General features: G+C 40.3%; 1 protein-coding gene across 2 annotated transcripts in view; it reads left to right on the plus strand.

Annotated features, from left to right (window-relative positions):
• PDCD11 (programmed cell death 11) overlaps positions 1 to 19,802 on the plus strand; it is an 88,331-nt gene that overhangs the window by 44,134 nt on the left and 24,395 nt on the right. For both annotated transcript variants that reach the window (XM_089690249.1, XM_089690250.1), the window contains exons 16-28: positions 1,841 to 2,011; positions 2,463 to 2,682; positions 3,640 to 3,792; positions 4,607 to 4,722; positions 6,135 to 6,622; positions 6,719 to 6,781; positions 7,576 to 7,663; positions 8,239 to 8,328; positions 8,405 to 8,507; positions 8,810 to 8,987; positions 11,764 to 11,817; positions 17,289 to 17,411; positions 17,508 to 17,630. In XM_089690249.1, the coding sequence (XP_089546375.1) occupies positions 1,841 to 2,011; positions 2,463 to 2,682; positions 3,640 to 3,792; positions 4,607 to 4,722; positions 6,135 to 6,622; positions 6,719 to 6,781; positions 7,576 to 7,663; positions 8,239 to 8,328; positions 8,405 to 8,507; positions 8,810 to 8,987; positions 11,764 to 11,817; positions 17,289 to 17,411; positions 17,508 to 17,630 (1,970 nt within the window). The remainder of the gene's footprint in view (positions 1 to 1,840; positions 2,012 to 2,462; positions 2,683 to 3,639; positions 3,793 to 4,606; positions 4,723 to 6,134; positions 6,623 to 6,718; positions 6,782 to 7,575; positions 7,664 to 8,238; positions 8,329 to 8,404; positions 8,508 to 8,809; positions 8,988 to 11,763; positions 11,818 to 17,288; positions 17,412 to 17,507; positions 17,631 to 19,802) is intronic.

The raw sequence follows: 19,802 nt of genomic DNA on the forward strand, positions 1-19,802 counted from the left end.
CAGCGTGTGGTGATGACGTTTCTTGTGAATGAAGGCGTAAAACCCGGGATATCTACAGAATACTTCAAGTACAGTATGGTGATGGGATGCTAAGCGACAATAAGACATCTGAATGGTGTAAACGTTTCAAAGATGGCCATACATCTGTCAGTGATGATCCTGGCTGTGGTGGGGCATTCCTGTGAACATTCAGCACGTGGAATGTCTGATTCTGGATAATCGACACATAACCTGTCTGGAAATTGCACAAGAGACTAATCTTTCTGTGGGAATGGTGAACACAATGATAACGAACTTAATCAGGCTGTCCCGAGATGGTTCAGGCTTACTGACAGATCTTTCTATGCTGAAGCTTTCCAGGCAGCACAGTGGCTAAATGGTTAGCACTTCCGCCTGGCAGTATAGGGTCGTTGGTTCAAATCCCAACCATAGCACCACCTGCCTGGAGTTTGCATGTTCTCCCTCTGCGTGCGTTTCCTCCCACGTTCCAAAAGACATGCTGGTAGTTTAATTGATTCTTCTGTAAACTGGCCCTAGTATGTATGCATGTGAGTTAGGGACCTTGGATTGTACACTTCTTGAGGGTTAAGGTGGGAATACATGATTAGAAAATCGACCGAACGGTCATCCGACAACTGAGAGGCGGTCATTCGTTGGTCGAAATCGTAGTCCACATTAACCAATCTAAAAAAATCGTTTGTTGGGCAATACGTAGTGTTGACGTCTTTCGTACAGGTGGAAGTGATGCAGTGTGCGTGTGACCTTGTAGCCATGCCCTTCCGGCCAGAACGAGTGATATACACAACAATTAACAGCAATGAGTATAATATAGTTTATTACATTATCTATATACATAAATAATGATACATAAAAATATAATATGCATCAACATAACATTTGGATTTTTTGTTCGTGGTTACGAAGATTCCTTGGACATAAACATCCGAGTCATCTTCTGTTTCCACTCATGCGTGATAGAGCTTGAAAGATTTTTTTTTCGTACGACCGTCATACCACCGCATAGAAAATCTGTCGTTCGTATGCGAAATGACAAAATTTTTCACTGTTGTTCAACCGTATTTTTTCGTTCACAATATATTTATCAGTTAAAACATCCTGCTCATCAACGAAGAGAAAATAATTTGTGTGTGTACGTGTACCGCTGCGTAAATTGATGGCACTATATAAGTACCTGTAATAAATTAGTTGAACACTGGGATAAGTATATAAATGTAGCAGCGGAGTATGTTGAAAAATAAATGCAGTTTCCACTCCTTGAAATTTGTTCTAGTTTATAGACTCTAACGTTCACACAGACTAAACAATATACTTTTGGGTTATTTTTACCAAAGAAATGTAGCAGAATATGTTTTGGCCTAAATTTATGAAGGAAGATTTTTTTTTTTTCAAAATTTTCAGTATTTGTTTTCCCTTATATTGCAAAAAATAAAAAACCCAATGTTGATTAAATACCACCAAATGAAAGTTTTATTTGTCTCAGAAAATGCAAAAAATTTCATATGGGTACAGTGTTGCTTGACCCACGCAGTTGTCATTCAAGGTGACAGCACTGAACGATGAAAATTGGCCTAGGCAGGAAGGGGGTGAAAATGTCCAGTATTGAAGTGGGTAATGGTATGAATTGCAGTAAAGTATTGGGAAGAGCAGAACATGGGTAAGATTTATTTTGTAAACTAGTCTACATTGTTACTTTATGCTCTCTAGAGTCTTGTCAGATGCTTTTTTGCATTGGTCTTTGTCTTGTAGTTCAACAGCCACAAATTTCCTGTAACAATGAATCATAAATTGCTGTTACATAGTCCTTCACCATCCTCTGCAGATATTGACCAGAAAAAATGCATTAATTTCATTTGTGGAGAGAGGGTCTTGTGTAAAAGATTTCTCTGAAGTTCAAGTTGGAATGTTTCTCACTGGATTTGTTAGAAATGTTATGTCATATGGAGTGTTTGTGGAATTCTTGCATGGGCTGATTGGACTGGTCCCCATCTCAGTAAGTAACGAATATTTATGTTCATTTTTTTTTATGGTTATAAACCAACCAGTACACCCTTGAGGCAAAGTGTTCTATATGGCTAAGCCAAAAACACTTTCTTGTCATTTCCTGACCGTGAGCCTCCACATACTGTCAAGACAAGGGAGTCTGTGCAAGCAGCAAGTCTTTGCATGCATTGGCAGATGCATAACATTTTTCTCAACATAATAAGCTGCATTTTGTCTGATGTGATTTAAAAAAGATCCAAACAGAATGACCAGGAAGCACATGACTACAGCAGTTCCCTCCTGTGCAAACTGTATTTGGTCTCTGAGATGCTACTTTATAAAATCTGAATCAAAGTGCATCTAATCAAATATCTTCTGATTTCCAAGGAACAAAAGCTGGATCCAGCACTGCAGCCTATTTCTGTAGACTTGACTTTTCTTTTCTTTTTTATTTACAATAGGACGTCAGTGACAAATTTGTGACTGAAATCAGTGATCATTTTGTGCAAGGGCAGACGGTTGTTGCGAAGGTAACAAACATTGATGAGCAAAAAAAACGCTTCCTGTTGACACTAAAGATGTCAGAGTGTGCCCCTGATGACTGTTCAGCTGACAGCTTCTCCAAGATCAACCAGTGTTTCAATGAGCTGCGGTTCTGTAAGAACCTAATGAAAAGAAATGGTGAGCTTTATTTGTCACTGAACACATTTTCTTTATATGAACGATCTGTCTTGCTTTGAAGAATCCAGTCCAAACCTTTATCCATCTGTTATTTTCTGGTGTTGGTTTGAACCTGATTGCCTGCTTCGGTGCAGTACAGGCAATTGTTCCTCACTTCCTCTCGGGCAACAGTCGTTACTGTGAAAATAAGTGAGGGAAAATCTCTATAATAGAGATACACTACCCCTAATCTAGCAACGTAAGCCATCTGCAAAGTTGCATTTCTGTACATTAGTGTATAGTTTCTCTTAATCAACAGAGTAATGTGTTTTTTGTTTTTTTTCTTAAAGAGGAACTACAGTCTTGTGAAAAATAAGGTACTTACCAGTGCCTGGGCTCCAGCACTGTCTTTATGCAATTGTCTCTATATTATTATTATTATACAGTATTTATAAAGCGCCAACAGTTCGCTCGGCGCTATATGGGAGCTGACTGTGACTTGCTCAGGAATTGCAGTCGACTCCCCACTGCAGATTTGCAAGATTGTGCAGCGCTGTGGGACTGATCCTGCAGCCTGCTGGGACATGTAGTGTGCGTCAGGTGGCTGCAGACAGGAGGCATGCCTAAGTCCAGGTTATTCTTAGCTAGATGAGGTTTGATGAAGTGGGCTTGGTTATCTGTCAAAAAAGGTACCTGTAAACAGCAAAAATGTTATGGAAGAGGGTGGGAAGTTGAATAAGTGGTACTTTCACCTTAAGTGAAGGTCCGTTAGACTAATCACAAATCCGACTTGTATATTGTCTTGTATAATGCTCTCAGGTTTAGTTGATTTTATTTTCTTACTTTATATGTGCATAATACAGGTACACAGGGTTGTCGGCATTATAGACTATAACTTGGTTAGGACTAGTTAAGTTTTTTTGTTCCTTTTTGAGACATTTTTATATTATTGTTTGTTTTCTCTCTAATAATTACAAGAACTGGATGAAGGAGAGACGATCTATTCTCTAGTGCCAGGAAAAAACCTAATCCTTGTTGTTGAAAAATTGGAAGATAATGGTTCAGTTCTGTTAAGCACTAGCCAAGTCCCTGGAGCTCAAAAAATATCAACTGTGCAACGAAAGGGAATAGGTAATGTTTGTTTTTCTCTTATATTCTTATTTAGACATCCGTCAACAAATAGGCTACTCAAATAAAACAATTGTCAGCACTCAAATCTCCATGCGCCACGTAAAAAATGGTACCTGTCACTTGATGAGGTGCAGCCCTCTAAAGATTGGGGAATCTTGATACTAACAAAAGAAAAACACAAAAGGGCTCACTCTCCTCGTACGTTACCGTGGTAACAAATGAATTTATTTAAAAACGTAACATGTAAACTCTCAAAACAAATTTGAAAAACGAACATAGAGCCAAATGTATCAATGCCACCCGACGGGGGTCCTGTGGTGAAACTGCCCGGTGGAAATACTGATGCGTTTCTGGAGTTGAACTCCCTTTTTCAAAGCTTTGTTACTTTTTTTAAATAAATTCATTTGTTACCATGGTAATGCACGAGGAAAGTGCGCCCTTTGTGTTTTTCTTTTGTTAACAATTAGGCTAAACTTAGTGGCTACACTTAGTAATAGTGGCTACACTTAGTAATAGTGTTGGGCTTGCTATGGGGCACAAGAGACTCAGTGACACAGGCAGCACTTGCCTGCAGTCCCTGTTAAGCAGATACTGGTTATTCATGTAACTGCCTATTAATGTATTTGAGTAAAAGCTAGTCATTGTTATGTAAGAACCAGCAGCTGTTTAGGGTAGAGGCTCACACATCTCCATTTGCAGCAGGGCTCTAAAAAGTTGGGTACCAGTTGCAGTATTTTGGGTGCATTGCATTTGCTTGTTGCTGAGCCCCAAGGAAAACGTTGTCTAAGTCTTTTTGAAATGGTTTACATTACAGAAAAACCTTTAGCACTGGGACAGAAAGTAAAGGCTGTGGTTCTTCATGTTGATATATTGAAAGCTCACGTCCATGTCTCCATAGAAGAAGCTTTGCTAAAGAAGTGTAAAGAGAATGTAAGTATTATTTCTGTTGCTGTAAAATTCTGTTTTGAAAATTCCAAGGACTAGTCCCCTTAAACCATAAAAAAAAGTTAAAATTAATTTTTTTCCTCCCTTGTTTTCTTCCTATTTCTTGGGGAATGCAGTGGCTGGAAATGTGTACCAAAGATTCAGACACTGGGAGTTCCTAACTTTGGATTTTAAGTTGTTCTAAAGTCATCAAAGGTTTTTAACCTTAGTACATTCCCCACATTAAGGCAAAAACTTTTCAGTAGCTGATTCTCCCACCATTGGCTCTCACTGCTGTAAATCAAATCTTGTGAAAGGGAGGTGGAGAGAAACCTTGTGTGCTTTTGGATGCACACTGCCCAGCTCGGGAGCATGCCTGCATGTGTGCCCCCCTAGCACACAGCTTGCTATGGGGGCACACACCGGGAAGGAGTCAAGAGTGCAGAAGGGGGATCTCGGAAGAGGAGGCAAGAGACAGCACTATCATTGCACAGAGTAGGTAAGTATAAACTTTTGCTTTCTTTTTAAGAAGTTCTTTTTACTGAATACAATATAAAACAGTGCACCTGAACACTCAATAGACAGGTGATAAAAAAGTGCATAGAATTACAAAAGCAAAAGAAATGGCCATCAAATCAAAGGGCAATACCAGAAAATATGGGCAAATTCAGCAGGTGAATAGCAGCAATGCAAACACTTGGCTGTAAGTGATTTCTTTTTTTTTTTTTTACCTTGTAAGTTAAAAAAAAAAAAAGGGAGCCTTTAATATCACTTTTTTTAAATATATCTTATTCAGGAATCCAAAGAATGCTGTAAAATTGTTAGCTGACACAATTGTTGTAGTGCTGACAATACAAAAATCGTGTTTAAACTTGCATTAAAAAAAGATCCAACATCCATTATAGTTATGTACTAGTATTTCAAGAAACAATGGCAGCCTCAACATTTCTCCTGATACTGATTTCCATTAAAGTTCTGAAGCTGTGGATGAACATGCTTTGTTTGCTATTGTTGCTATGATCCTTTACAGCTAAACGTTAAGCAGATATATTAAAGATACATTTTAAGGAAGCTCTATAATCATTAATGCTTCATTAAATGTATTGTTAAATGCAAGCACTGTAAGTACAGCTTGGAATCACCCTCTTGTAACCTTGTCAGCCCATATTCTGAGAGAAAGTAGAGTGATAAAGAGATGATCTCCTCACTGTCCAATCACAGACTAGGGTGGGTCCAGGGTGATCTTGGCTCAGAGAACATATGTTGAATGTTGCTGGCCCTCAGACTGAGGATATCTAGTAGTGTTAATATTTTTGCAAAAACAGGTTTTGTTTTTTTGTTTTGTTTTTTATTACAAATTACTTGACTCCTGCACAGCTTTATTTAAGAAAAAAAATAAAATTTGCTTTTTATGCTAGTTTCCAGAAAAATCGGTGCACTCTGCAGTCATACAGCATTTGTCAGAAGAATTTGCTGTGGCGTCTTTAAAAGGTACTTCAAAGCTCGTGGCTATCCCACTCAAACGACACTTTAATGACTCTTTTCGGCTTGAATCTGAAAGGCTAAGTCTAGGACAGAAGATCTCAGTGACGTTATTGTCTGTGGATGTTGATGAACATGGAATTCTATTGGCAGTGCAAAATACCAGCTCAGGAAGGGAAAAAGGCAAGATGCCACTGAACTTTAAAAAAAGAAAGCCACTTCTTGGAGAAATTATCACTGGGACTGTGAAAAGTGTCAAGCCCACCAGTGTGTTGGTGTCTATTACGGATAAACTAATGGGTTCCATCCATGCCTCTCAGATCATGGAGAATGTTCTTACAGGTGCCCTGCCTACATCCAAGCTTAGGCCTAAGCAGAGCGTGACTTGTCGTGTAATAGGAGGACGAGATATCAAGACACGCAAGTATGCTGTCATCAGATTATTAATGAAGAATTACGAATAGATTATTTTTTTGTGCCCTTATTAAGTTTTTTTGTTTTTACATGTATCTCATGACAGGTTCCTTCCCATTAGTCACCCTCATCTGATGCACTCAGTTCTTGAACTCAGTGTTCTTCCCAGGTAAGATGCTATCTCAACCAACTTTGTTGTTTTTGCACAAACCAACGTTTTAAGTACGAGAAAATAAAAGCAGAACTATACTTAAAAAGAAAACAAAAATGCAAGCAGGCGGGATCTTTTTTGCAGAAGACACATAATATATGTTGTACTATGCCTGTTCGCAATCGTCTTTTTATTGTACATGCCCAATGCGATGTACATTCGCAGCATGCCTCCGGCTCAATATAACTGACTCTCGTGCGCATGCTTGTGAGTTACAACAGCCCAGCCAATCCATATTCCCGTAGGTGTCCAATTTAGAAGATGAGAAGGCAAAGAAGCCATGAAGACTGGGTGATTGTAGTTCAACTTTAAAAAATCCCAGCCAAGTAAATTACTAAAACGGCACTTTTTGTTGCTGACGGGAACACCTAAAAGATACCTTTACTGATAAGAGGCTATAACTGTAGAAAATGCTAGTTGATTGCTTGTCAGGCTTCCATACTGAGCCACTGCCCTGGATAAAGTGGCCTTCTGGAAATGGGAGCCTACTTACAATTCTTAGCGCAGGTTTTCTTTAAAAGGAATAGACTGAAGAGGTGGATGCCCGCATTTCTCTATAAAAGCCACGATTCTAGGTGGAAAAAATTCTGTAGTATACCCTGGGTACTATGCCTCTTGTATTTTGGTGTAGTATGGCTTTAACTGAGAGACAAATTTGGTGGTGGTTTGGCAGCCTCTGTTAAGATGGACATTTCTTTTAGATATGACTCCCCACTTATTTAGTTTTTTTGTTTATTTTTTTTTTATTTCAGTCTTTTGAATACTGAGGTAAATGTTGAAAGAGAAAAACCCCTGAATACATACTCATCTGGTGATGTGGTGACCTGCTATGTAGGCAAGGTAAATCTGTAATATGTATGTGAAGGTTTTCGTTTGTCCAATATATATCCAGTAGTAGATGGTCCCATAAAATGTATTTGTTCTAATTTGTAAAAGACAAGACACAACTTTTCCAGTTCTAAAAAGTGTTTGGAAAATATCCCAGGGTTTATAGCTATACAGTTGGCTAAGAGACCATGGTGATTTGGATAAAGGTGACTTACTAGTATGGATTATAAATGCTGGGATATGTTTCTGACACTCAGAACTGAGGACACTTCTTGGATGAGTGGTGACATATTTTAAACATTACATAACAAGCCCAGTTGAATGTGGCTGGCTGCTACTAGCTAAATCTGCTAAGCGTCAGAAATCCTTCACATGAGCCATACGACGTTTATTCATTGCTAAAGAACAAACATTCTGTGAATATCTTAAAGTTGTTTTTTTTTTTTTTTATTATTATTATTAAAGGTTCAGTGTGTGTGCTTGCGCTTTTTAATTTGTTTCCTCACTTTATATTCTTTCCTGAGGTCCTCACATATGCGCAACATATAGAACAACTTGCACTATTAGTCTCTTTTTGTTTTGTGCAGTATAACAGAATGAAGCAATGTCTGGAGGTAGAAATCTCTCATGGGGTTCGTGGCAAAGTAGAACAGCTGCTTATATCATCTTCTGCTAAGGTGTGAGCATCATACTTTTTCTCATAAGACCATCTATTTACAGATAAGGAGTCATTCCGTCCTATGTCTTTTTTAGGTCTTCAAGCGTCCAGAGAAACATTTCAAACACGGAGAGGCGCTATCTGCTACTGTGGTTGAGGTGGATAAAACACGTAAAAAGCTCTTTTTGTCTTTAATAGGTAATGTACAGCTGCATCAATAATATCTTTGTGTGTATGCAGTACACATGAGCATTGCTAATGCTTTTGTGCCTCCCTTATTTGTTGCAAATGTAATTTCTGCATGGTTTGTACGTTTTTCCATTTACCTTCATATCTAACTTCCAAGTGATCAGGCATTTTAGTTCAGCTAATCATATTGTGTAGTTAAATGGCCTCACAACATACACTATATTTGAAAGTAAACTTTCCTATATGGCACATCCAATGCCTTTTGACTGAACATCTTGTATTTACTGAAATTCCAATCTATCTTTTTACAGACCTTGACGCTCTGACAGAGGGTTGTATCACTTATGGCTGCGTAAAGAGTGTAATTCCAAGTACAGGCCTACAGATAACCTTACCATTTGGAAAGACCGGAAGAGCTAGCCTCTTCCAGTTAAATGACTGCTATGATGAAATCTCCCTGGAGAAGTTTGCCGCTGGAATGTTTGTAAGGTTGGCAATTTTATTTTACAATACTGGTGCAAATTATTAAATAAATGTACATATTTGATGGACCTAAGAAAATTCCTCCTAGTTTAAACGCTCAGTTCATGCTCTTACTGATGTGTCATAATTCAAGCATTTATTGTGAGTAGATTACGGTGCTGACCAGTTGTAGCAGTTACAGTAATTTATATATAAATTCAGATCTTGGGAGAGTCTGCTCCCAAAGCAAAGTGATTAGTCTAAGCGGAACCTTGGATGTGCCTTATCCAGATGTACATGAGAAGCTGACAGATTACAATTTAGGATAAGCCAAGGCAACATTGGAGGCAAGAAGTATAAAGCAGAAGAGAGAGCTGAATAGATAGGAAAGTGAAACAGAATTTTTTTTTCTTCCAAATCAATGAGGATTAAACAATTAGTCTACTGCTGTTAAGTATTTAAACTTTTGTATACCCAGGGAGTCCATGTTAAGTGACGGAATACCTTTTAAAGTTTAAGTTCTTTATTTTTTTAAAAGAAAAATAGAGCACCAGTGATGGTACTTGCCATGAATGAAGTGTGTCCTATGTGCTGGTGGCTGCTGTGTTTGGCTGAAATCCAAAGCCTTCTGTCTGCTAAAACACTCACAGCAGTGATCTCTCATTGCTGTGTCGTTAATATGAGCATCTGCCCCTTTGAGCAGCACTCGTTAAGTCCCAGATATGCTCCCCATTTCTGCCCTATCACTCCATTCATAGGAGCTGTACTTTTGATTCCCACAATGAAAAGCATTCCATGATAGGAGGAGGATATGGACCTTTCATTCATCCATCTGTCTTCCCTTCATGGAGCACTTTCTATTGTGGGAACATATAGTATAATGTTTATGAATGGAACAGGGGGACGGGAATATCAGGCATAGCTGACACTGGACAAATGCCTGTCACAGGTGCAGCCACACATATTATCCCCTCCAGCACTGGAAGAATACTGGTGACAGAGAATGATATCTATCCTGCTACTCCTACGTACCAAGTCATGATTACCAAAGCTTTAGAAGAGCTCCAAGCTAGAGTACTATGTAAAAAGACTTTAGCAACAGGACAAGGACAAATCTAACACTACAAGGCCCTGTTGCACACAGGCTTCATAATTTACTGATGTTTACTTAGAAGCTTATTGACAAAGTTCCTTAGTAAAAGAAAATGTGGGTAAAGACCTTGAGTTATGTTGAGTAATTGTGTGTAAGTGTATACATGAGTAAAAATTTTTATTTATTGCCAGTGTTGTAAATATACTCCTTTTTTATATGCGTGTAAATATGCTTATAGATGAGTAAACATGTGTATGCAAGTAAATTACTGCACTCAAATATAAAATTTTCCATTTTTGTTTTGTGTGTGTGTGTGTGTGTGTGTGTGTGTGTGTGTGTGTGTGTGTGTGTGTGTGTGTGTGTGTGTGTGTGTGTGTGTGTGTGTGTGTGTGTGTGTACGTACGTGTGTGTGTGTGTGTGTGTGGTTTTAGTTTTTGTTTACTTGCAATAGATGCCTCTCTTAGAAAAAGCTGCAAAATATAAATGGTTTTAATGACCTGACAGACTGGAAACCTTTCATAGACAGACAGGCGTTGCTTTTAAATACCTAGTTTTGACAACTAGAGTGCTTATTGTGATCAGTAATTCAGCTCCTGCAGAATTCAGTGTTTTGTTCATTGAGTACAACTTTGCATATTGTGTACAGAATGATTTTATTTTTCTTTTAAATTAAACTGGTCACATACTTGGGCAATTCAAACTGACCATATAATTAAAAAAGACCTAAACAGAGCATTGTGAAATCACAGTGATTGTTATTTCCAAGTATATAACAGCAGCTGAAAATATAAGTAGAAGAGAAAATAGGGCGCCAGGTCCGAGTGAGTAAAAAAACATGTAATCTTTATTACAGAAGACTTGCATCTAAAATTTCTTCACTCGGCATGCGGAATGAGAAGGCAGACAGAGGAGCAGGACCGCAGTTCACTCTGTCTGCCTTCTCATTCTGCATGCCGAGTGAAGGAATTTTAGATGCTAGTCTTCTGTAATAAAGTTTACGTTTTTTTTAACTCACTCTGACCTGGCGCCCTCTTTTCTCTTCTGCTTGTCTCCAAGGGATCCCCCACATCCTTGATCAGGAGTTGCCGGTCCTATCCCATGTGCCTTGTTCCTCTGGTCCGTTCCTTCCTCATTCTGCCCATCTTAAGGAAGCACTGATTGTTATTACAACCGTCACAACATCCATTGCACAGGATATCCCTGACGAGGCACTGCCAGTTCCATCCCATGTGCCTTGTCTCCTTGGTCTGCTGCTTCCTCATTCTGTCCATCCTATGGACTCATTGACTCCTTGACCACCATCACCACATCCATTGTACAGTCAATCCTAACTTTTCCTTCTAATTTTAGCCATTCGTTGCCATCCTATTCTATATTGTGTGTGCGCTGAATATTATTGTTCATTGTATTGATGATCATTGTATGTACCACTGAAACATAAAGATTTATCTGTTTAGTAGTTTAGTTTAGTCCTGTCCTTAATGAGCCTCACTTTTGGTCAGTGAAGCTTCTGGTCACTGTAGTGATTTCTTAAGAGGGGTTGGAAAGCAGGAAGGAATGGGAGCAGATCCAGCTGTTGCAGAAAAGAATCAAGATTTGCACAATTTTCCAGCAAGACTGTATCTATGTCTGTTTTGGCATTTGGTCTTTATTGAAGTTCTCTTCAATAAACAAAAATCCTAACAGTGACTATGTTCTTTTCTTTTCCAGGTGTTGCATACTCTCTGTTGGAACTAAAATAGATGTGTCCCTAAGAGAATCCCGGTAAGTTGCCCATTTCTACATTTAGTGTCCTTAGCACACAGTGTTGCCATTTTAATAAGCAGTGCGATACATTGATCGGTCTTCTGCAATTGTCGTCCTTGTGTGAAATATACAAACTCCTAGATATCCATAACTGTCTTTTTTTTTTTTATTGTGCCAGATTTTTGGCTTAAAAACAATTAAAAGAAAACTTTGTAAAGGGGACTGTAGGCAAAACAAATTTCATTCCTACAAATATTCAGACAACTAATTCACAATGTACCTTTTTATATAACAGAAAAGCTTCCCACTCTGCAATGGGACATATAGAGTATGTAGACATGGGCAAGGGTGTATCTATCATGAGGCAAACAAGGCGTTGGCCTTGGGCGGCATTTTTCAGGGGGAGACCAGCGGGGGGGCTTGGACGGGGGGCCGTCTTGGCTGGGCTGAGCTGGGGCAAGCCAGAAGTGATGTAATGGAGCTGCTTGGGGCCTTTTATGAATCACAGCCAAGACTGGCTGAGGAGGCTGAAGTGCTTGCCGCCAGTGCCAGGAGCCTCTGGGCAGGGTACTGCTGTCCTTCAAATCATCTACTATACAGAGAGGGGAGCAGATGGAAAGCAATACAGGAGACATTTTTATTCCCTATGATGACCATGAATGATCATTACTGGGGAGTCATGTCCGCAGTCTCTATCCATCTCCCGTATCCTGTCTGCAGTCTCTAACCACCTGTATCCTGTCCGGTCTCTGACCATCTCATGTATCCTGTCCAGACATGATACAGGAGTAGGTCAGAGACTGCGGACAGGATACAAGAGATGGTCAGAGACTGCGGACAGGATACAAGAGATGGTCAGAGACTGCGAACAGGATCCGGGAAATGGTTAGAGACTGTGGACAAGGATATTAAGGGTCTTAAACATGCTGCCTCTCACTCCTAACACCTACCTGTGTAAAAAACAAAAAAAAAAAAAAACTATTTTCAGGGGAGAGGCGAGAGTGCTTCACAATGGCTAGTGCTGATTATAGCAGAGGCCATGGCACTTTTGCTCCCTCTAAGGCGCCAGGGTCGGATGGGCTCCCTTTTTAGAATTTTGTGCTCCGTTTCACGTGGTCCTTATTCCAGAACTGCAGGACTTATTCACTTATATTTTTGACTCTGCTACGCTCCCTACTTCCATGGGGGAGGCACTGATTGTACTAATACCCAAACACGGAATGGATCCCCTATTTTCAGAGGCATACCATCCTATCTCCTTACAATGGAAGTTAACATTTTGGCTGAAATCTTGGCTCTACTCCTGAATAAGACGATTTTCAGTTTGATTCATCAGGATCAGATTGGGTTCATGCCAAATAAAAACACGGCCTTTAATCCTGGATGACTTTTTATGAATTTACAGTTCACCCATGACTGTTGGCTCGCGAGTAGAGGTTACCTTAGATGCTGCTAAGGCATTTGATTCAGTAGAGTGGGGATACCTCTGGGAATGCCTTTATAGATACAGCTTCAGACCAAACGTGGCTTCAGCTTTTATATCAGGCTCCTGTAACTTGGATTTTGGTCAATGGCAGAGTCTCCAGTCCCTTTTCATGATCCAGGAGTACATAGCAGGGGGTGCTCACTATCCCTGTTGCTTTATGCACTTGCTGTGGAACCTTTGGCAATTGCTATTAAGACAATGGCTAGTGCCTAGGAGTGACCTATGGGGATGTCACCCATAGGCTCCTTTTGGTCCATCCATTGTCTGCATTTCCTCCTCTCCCCTGCAGTTGTTAACATACACAGGGAAGTTAGATCACATGACTGGGCCGGGCTGAAATAAGTAAGCATACACCTTTTTCTTACATAAGTTAATCAGCAAAGGTGATAGGTGGGGAGTGAGCATCTTTAAGACCAGTTAGGTTAAGCCCAGAATTTTTGTTTGTTTTCTTTCATATATGTTTACTTACCTTTTTTTTTTTTTTTTAAGTTATACCTTGCAGTTCTATTCCTGCTGTTATCTGTCTTCTTATATTGCAGTCTGAAAATTCTGTATCTGTTTTGTGCAGTTTTCAGTCTATTTTTTCACCTCTTTTATCTTGGTGCATTTGCTGGTGAAAAAACTGCTATAAAGGATCAAAAAATAAATGAAGACTAAGGCTCCAGTCAGTAGATACTTATCACTATGATTCACAGCGTGGCTAAACGCCCAAGTGAACGGAGCCTGAAAGACATGGCAAGCTTAGTTTAAAAGGATGATAAGTAACTGAAATATTGGAGGATGCAGCTGCAGTGAAATGGCCTACTTTATCTTTTTTGAATTATTATTATTGCTGTTTATTGTTGAATGTTACTTTCCTTGTATATGTAGCCTTACCCTCAGCTGCAGGGTATTATCTCTTGATTAGAATAGAAAGGGCAAGTGCATATAACCTGACATTGTAATTTTCTGTAAATGCTCTTGACTCCTATGCAGACATCCGGAAAGTTTTTAAAAAGGTTTGCTTTAAGCACCTCCCTGACAGGTGGCACTCATAGTGAAATACTGTTAGCTTGCAATAAGGAGTCTTCTATGCAAAGTGTATAAGTAACCACTGTAAAGAGAATCTTTGTAATGTAAAATATCTGTCTGGCAATGTTATGATGGCAGTATGTACGTCATGGTAGTTTTGGGCATTGATATAACTATCAATAGTAAAGCACAGGTTTAGTCCACACAATTGGTGATTGATCAAGGGACTGCAAAAACTTCCACTGATGGAAGTCACATGACTGCTCTAACTGCTGATGAGAAATGGTATTTATTTTATTTCATTTATATTTACTAAAAGAATTGCCATGTTCTGTGTACTGTGGGAGAGCAGATATAGTGACTGCAGGGTCCTGTGTTTAGTAACACTTTAAGCATGTAGTTCAGGCATGTCTGGAGGGATGCTATGCAAGGCATGGCAGCCACAATGGTGCAGTGGCCGGCACTGTTAAGCCAGACCCTGGTACGTCTGGAGGGATACCATGTTTGTCAAAGCATCGGTAGCAAATGCAGGGACTCCCCAGGCAAGAAAGTGCCACATGGCCTGATCTAGGAGGGTGCTGGAGTGGACTGTGAACCCCCCCCCCTTCATCCACACACACACACACAGCACATGGTTGAAATCTGATTGTTAACTTGTGATATGCCTGACATTTTCTGCTCATCAGCCATCCTTAATCTGGGTGCACACTCATTTTTTCTTTTTGTCCAACCCAGCAGGCTGAACCCAAAAAAAACTGATAGATTGCCGTACCAACACAAGCGATGTTAGTGCGGTGATCTTCCCCACTGTACTAGTGTATTCTAATGGGGCTGTCCCCCACCCCACCAGAAACCACTGCTCAGCAGTCATTGCTAAAGACAACATGGCATGGCTTAGTCCCCCCTCCTCTCAGCTCCCACTGCACAGAGTCTCTTGTGAGAGCAGGGAGGGAAGAGAGACCAGATGCAGCCGTGTACAGTGTTGGATTGATAAAGGGCTCCGGTAGGGCTGGGCAGCACAGTGGCTAAATGATAATTAAGAATCTGCTTGCGCTCCTATGTAAAATACAATTGGTAAACGTGTGAAGCTGCTAACATCTGATCCAATACCCCAAGATCAAAACAATGCAGAAGAAATACAAATGATGTAGCGCTAAAACACCCAGTAAAAGCGTCAGTGCCTTAGGACATGCAGCATGATGTTAAAATCCTATATGAACATAATACATATATGTGCGTGATGATACTGACAAAATGGAAAACAGATGTGTAACCCCTACACACAGTGCACATATATGAATATAAAGTCCAGTGATCCTGTATCAATATTTGCACTCAAACAGAGTCCTTGGACTGTATGTGGGCCCGCACACCACCACGTGCAATCCGAAATCAGCTGAAGGTTTGGAGTTAGTCAAATTCCTCCTAATAATACTTGCTTCTAGCCTACATTGAGCGACAGCTTTTCCGCGGAATCACTGGAATCACTGGACTTTATATTCATATATGTGCACTGTGTGTAGGGGTTACACATCTGTTTTCCATTTTGTCAGTATCATCACGCACATATATGTATTATGTTCATATAGGATTTTAACATCATGCTGCATGTCCTAAGGCACTGACGCTTTTACTGGGTGTTTTAGCGCTACATCATTTGTATTTCTTCTACAGTGGCTAAATGGTTAGCACTTCCTCCTGGCAGTACTAGGGTCGTTGGTTCAAATCCCAACCATGGCACCACCTGCCTGGAGTTTGCATGTTTTCCCTGTGCCTGCGTGGGTTTCCTCCCACACTCCAAAGACATGCTGGTAGGTTAATTGGATCCTGTCTAAATTAACCCTAGTATGTGGCCCTAGTACGCTCCTTGGGGGTTAGGGACGGATGTGGATGTACCATATATTTATATGTGTAAAGCGCTGCATAAATTGATGATATACAAGCACTTGAAATAATAAATAGGTACTGTTAAGTGTTTAGGGAGGGGTCCGCACAACAAATGAAAAAAAATTTTCTTAATGCAAGGAATACATTAGGGAAAAAACATTTTAACTTTAAGACACAGGTTCTTTAAATATTTTTCCCACCCATTGAGGGTCACAGGATGTGTTAAACCTTCAGGTTATATTGCCACCTATAGGAGGATAGCTTTCATTATTTGCTAGTGCATGGTGAGTACCTGAGCTGGTTGCTTTTTGGTACTGCACAAGGACAGAATAGCACTGAGGTTCAGAACTACCTAAGGTAGTTCTGCCTTTTACCCCAATAAGGACATCAGTTTCCATCCGTCTGATAGTCTCCAGTGCATCATGAAGAAATTTCCCTTATATGTGGTTTGGGCAAAAACAGTCCATCACTCGCCCACTCCTTCCTAGAAAGACTGAGTCTTTGTCATTCTGGAAGGTCCATGCAAAGGGGTACCAGTTTCTCATTTTACACCCTTTCTAGATGACTCTGACATAGTATTCAAGCTTAAGGTCTCAAGGACTGAGTTCCACCCTTTCCTGCATGCTTCTAGAACTGTGAGTGCCTCTTACGCTCCTCAGCATCATTCTATTGTTTCTAAGCCTTCTGGTCCTCTGTTCGTATGTTTTCTAAGTTCTCTCAGGTGGATGTTCAGGCCTTTTCTGATGCCATCTTGGGACAGAAGGTCCCTCAGCTGGCTTGTTGAGCTGCAGTCAATCCCCAGTTTATGTTGTAGGACTTTAAGCATTTGCTGTGTTGCCCATTCTTCAGTTGGATTGCTTCTGGACTCCCCAAAAGTTTCTTAACTAAAAAGAAAACTTTTTTTTTTGTGTGTGTGTTTTGAGGGACTGCTTGCATGAACTGAGGCATGCTGGTAGTAGCCTGGGCTATCCTGGGCGTGCCTATCTTTTTTGTTTGGCATTATCTAGTTCACTGTTAATTGGCAGTATAATCCAAAGGTTTAACACACACTCTATATTTACAAGCATGTTTACTTTGAATGTTGCATTCTTCCCTTCTTGTACAGAATAAATCCTGGAAAAGTCAGCAAACCGATAGATGAAGACATCTCTTCTATCGACTTCCTGAAGGAAGGGCAGCTCATTAAAGGTTTTGTTAGTGCAGTTACAGAGAAAGGTGTGTTTTTCAGGTATGTATGTTCTGTTTGTGCAGTCATGTGATTTTGTATGATGGTGGTCAGTATTGTGCCGTGCAGACAACTAATATTGCTGTGCTCTTGCTGCAGGATATCCAGTTCGCTTGATGGTCATATCCTATTCAAGAATGTCACCTGTTGTTATGTTGAAAAGATAGAGATGTACAAGGAACACATTCCTGTAGGAAAGTTGCTTACTGCCAAAATTATTTCGTAAGTTGTCCTATACTTTTTGTGAATTTACCAGAGTAAAAGTTTGGGTTTCCAGCATGGGGAAGATTTACTAAAACTGGAGCTTGCAAAATCTGGTGCAGCTCTTTATAGAAACCTATCAGCTTCCATGTTTTGTTGTCGAAGCTTAATTGAACAAGCTGAAGTTAGAAGCTGATTGGCTACCATGCACAGCTGCACCAGATACTGATTGCTCCAGTTTTAGTAAATCAACCCCATGTGTTTTATCTCATACCTTTTCAACCATAGTGCCTTCTAGGGTGTCTTGGCAAAATACTTTAAACATTTCACAAGAATTGTGTACAAGCCAGTAGGTGCATCAAAACTACTGTTGATTCAAGAAGATTTTCAAATTATTAGCATACAAAGGGGCATGGGATTGCAATACTATAATAAAAACGCATATGTGTACAGGATTTCTAAAGTTAACAATGGCTCTACAAACTGTAGCAAAGGTAGCGCTTGAGAACCACTAAGCAAACCAATTTCTGGAAACATATCCCTTAAAAAGGATACCTTCGAATTAGTACTGTACAGGGAAATTTGTAGGAGGGTAAAGGTGGGTGACTAGAAAGGGGAGGAAGATTCCATAAATTGCTCAAAGAAACCTCAAGAGGAGTGAACCAATTATTTTGCCAATTGTTCAGAGATTTAAAGGTTGCCTTGACTAAAAAGAGGTTGAGAAACACTGTTCTAGCCCAGGGCTTAAATTTTCAAGTCCTGAGCTACTAGCCAGGCCTTAGAGTTACTCGCCACCAACAAACACACACAAACAGAGACACCTGTACACACACACAGACATGTACATATACACGCACAGAGACACATGTACACACACATACAGACACATGTATACACACACACAGGCACGTACAGACACGCATACACACAGATACATGTACATACACAGAAATACATACATACAGACACCTGTACATACATACAGACACATGTATGTACGTACGTACATACATACACATACATGTACACACAGACACATGTACGTACATAAACACACACACACGTACATGCGCGTGCATACACGTAGACACATGTACATACACGCAGACACATGTACAATTGTACATGCATGCACAGACACACACGTACACACACACCCACCACCACCTCCCTCCCCCATAAAAAGTTGCAGTACTTCGTTGTTCACTCACAGATCCGGGTACTGCACTCTAGGGGGAGGCAGAGAGCACAGCACACACTCCTTGCTTTGCTTTCACTGCGCCCAGCTATTGAGCAGTCTGATGGCTCCCAGTGCCAATGACAAATCCAGCCTGAGCTCCGAGCCTGCTCAGCAAGACGGCCCTGGGGGACACACTCGCCCCCACCATAATTTCCACTCACCATTGTCGAGCAGGCTAGCAGAAATTTCAAGCCCTGTTCTAGCCTGTGGTGGAATTACTCTCTTTCAAGGCAAGCTGAGACTTAAACTGAACTCAAGGCACAGACAAGTATATTTGAAATGTTGCTTTCAACTTGGCTAGCTCTATAAGCACCATGCATCCAGTTGCCCATGGTTATTTCTTTAGGCAGTGTTGAATCAGTGGTCAGCACTGCCCGAGAATGAGGGTCACTGTTTTCAAAGTGGCAGCCTTATCATTGGCACTTGCTGCCCAGCTCTTCTCCCACAGATAGGTACTCTTGGCCATACAGCTGGGAACAGAATGTATACCACTTACACCTCACCCAAGTATAGCATCCTACAGCTCTTAGTTGTATATGAGCTGAGAGGGGAAAGGTGTGCGGCAGCAAGGAAGATACTGCAGTTCATGTTCTATCTGCTATTGGTAATGTTATTTGTATGTGATATTTTTAATTTGTTACAATTGTGCCTGTGAACCTATTACAGTGGTGTTCAGTGATGCAACTGGCCAAGACTGGGCAGTTGTCTGCCCCCTGTCACCACACACATATACTGCAGGCACAGAGCTAATGGGAAATGTAGTTCTATCAGATGCTATAATTCACCAGTATTGATGTAGAATCCCTATCGATCCATCCATGTGGTTCCTGTGGATGTGATTTTTTTTTTTTTTTTTTTGCCCCTTTAATATCGCAGGAGCTAAGAAGTTAATAAACACAAAATTGGGACAAGGTTATAGCAAACAAAAAATATTGGTACATTATAGGAAACTA

Source organism: Staurois parvus, unplaced genomic scaffold, assembly GCF_062004578.1.
Source record: "Staurois parvus isolate SC_StPar_1 unplaced genomic scaffold, SC_StPar_1.0 ptg000525l, whole genome shotgun sequence".
NCBI lineage: Eukaryota > Metazoa > Chordata > Amphibia > Anura > Ranidae > Staurois > Staurois parvus.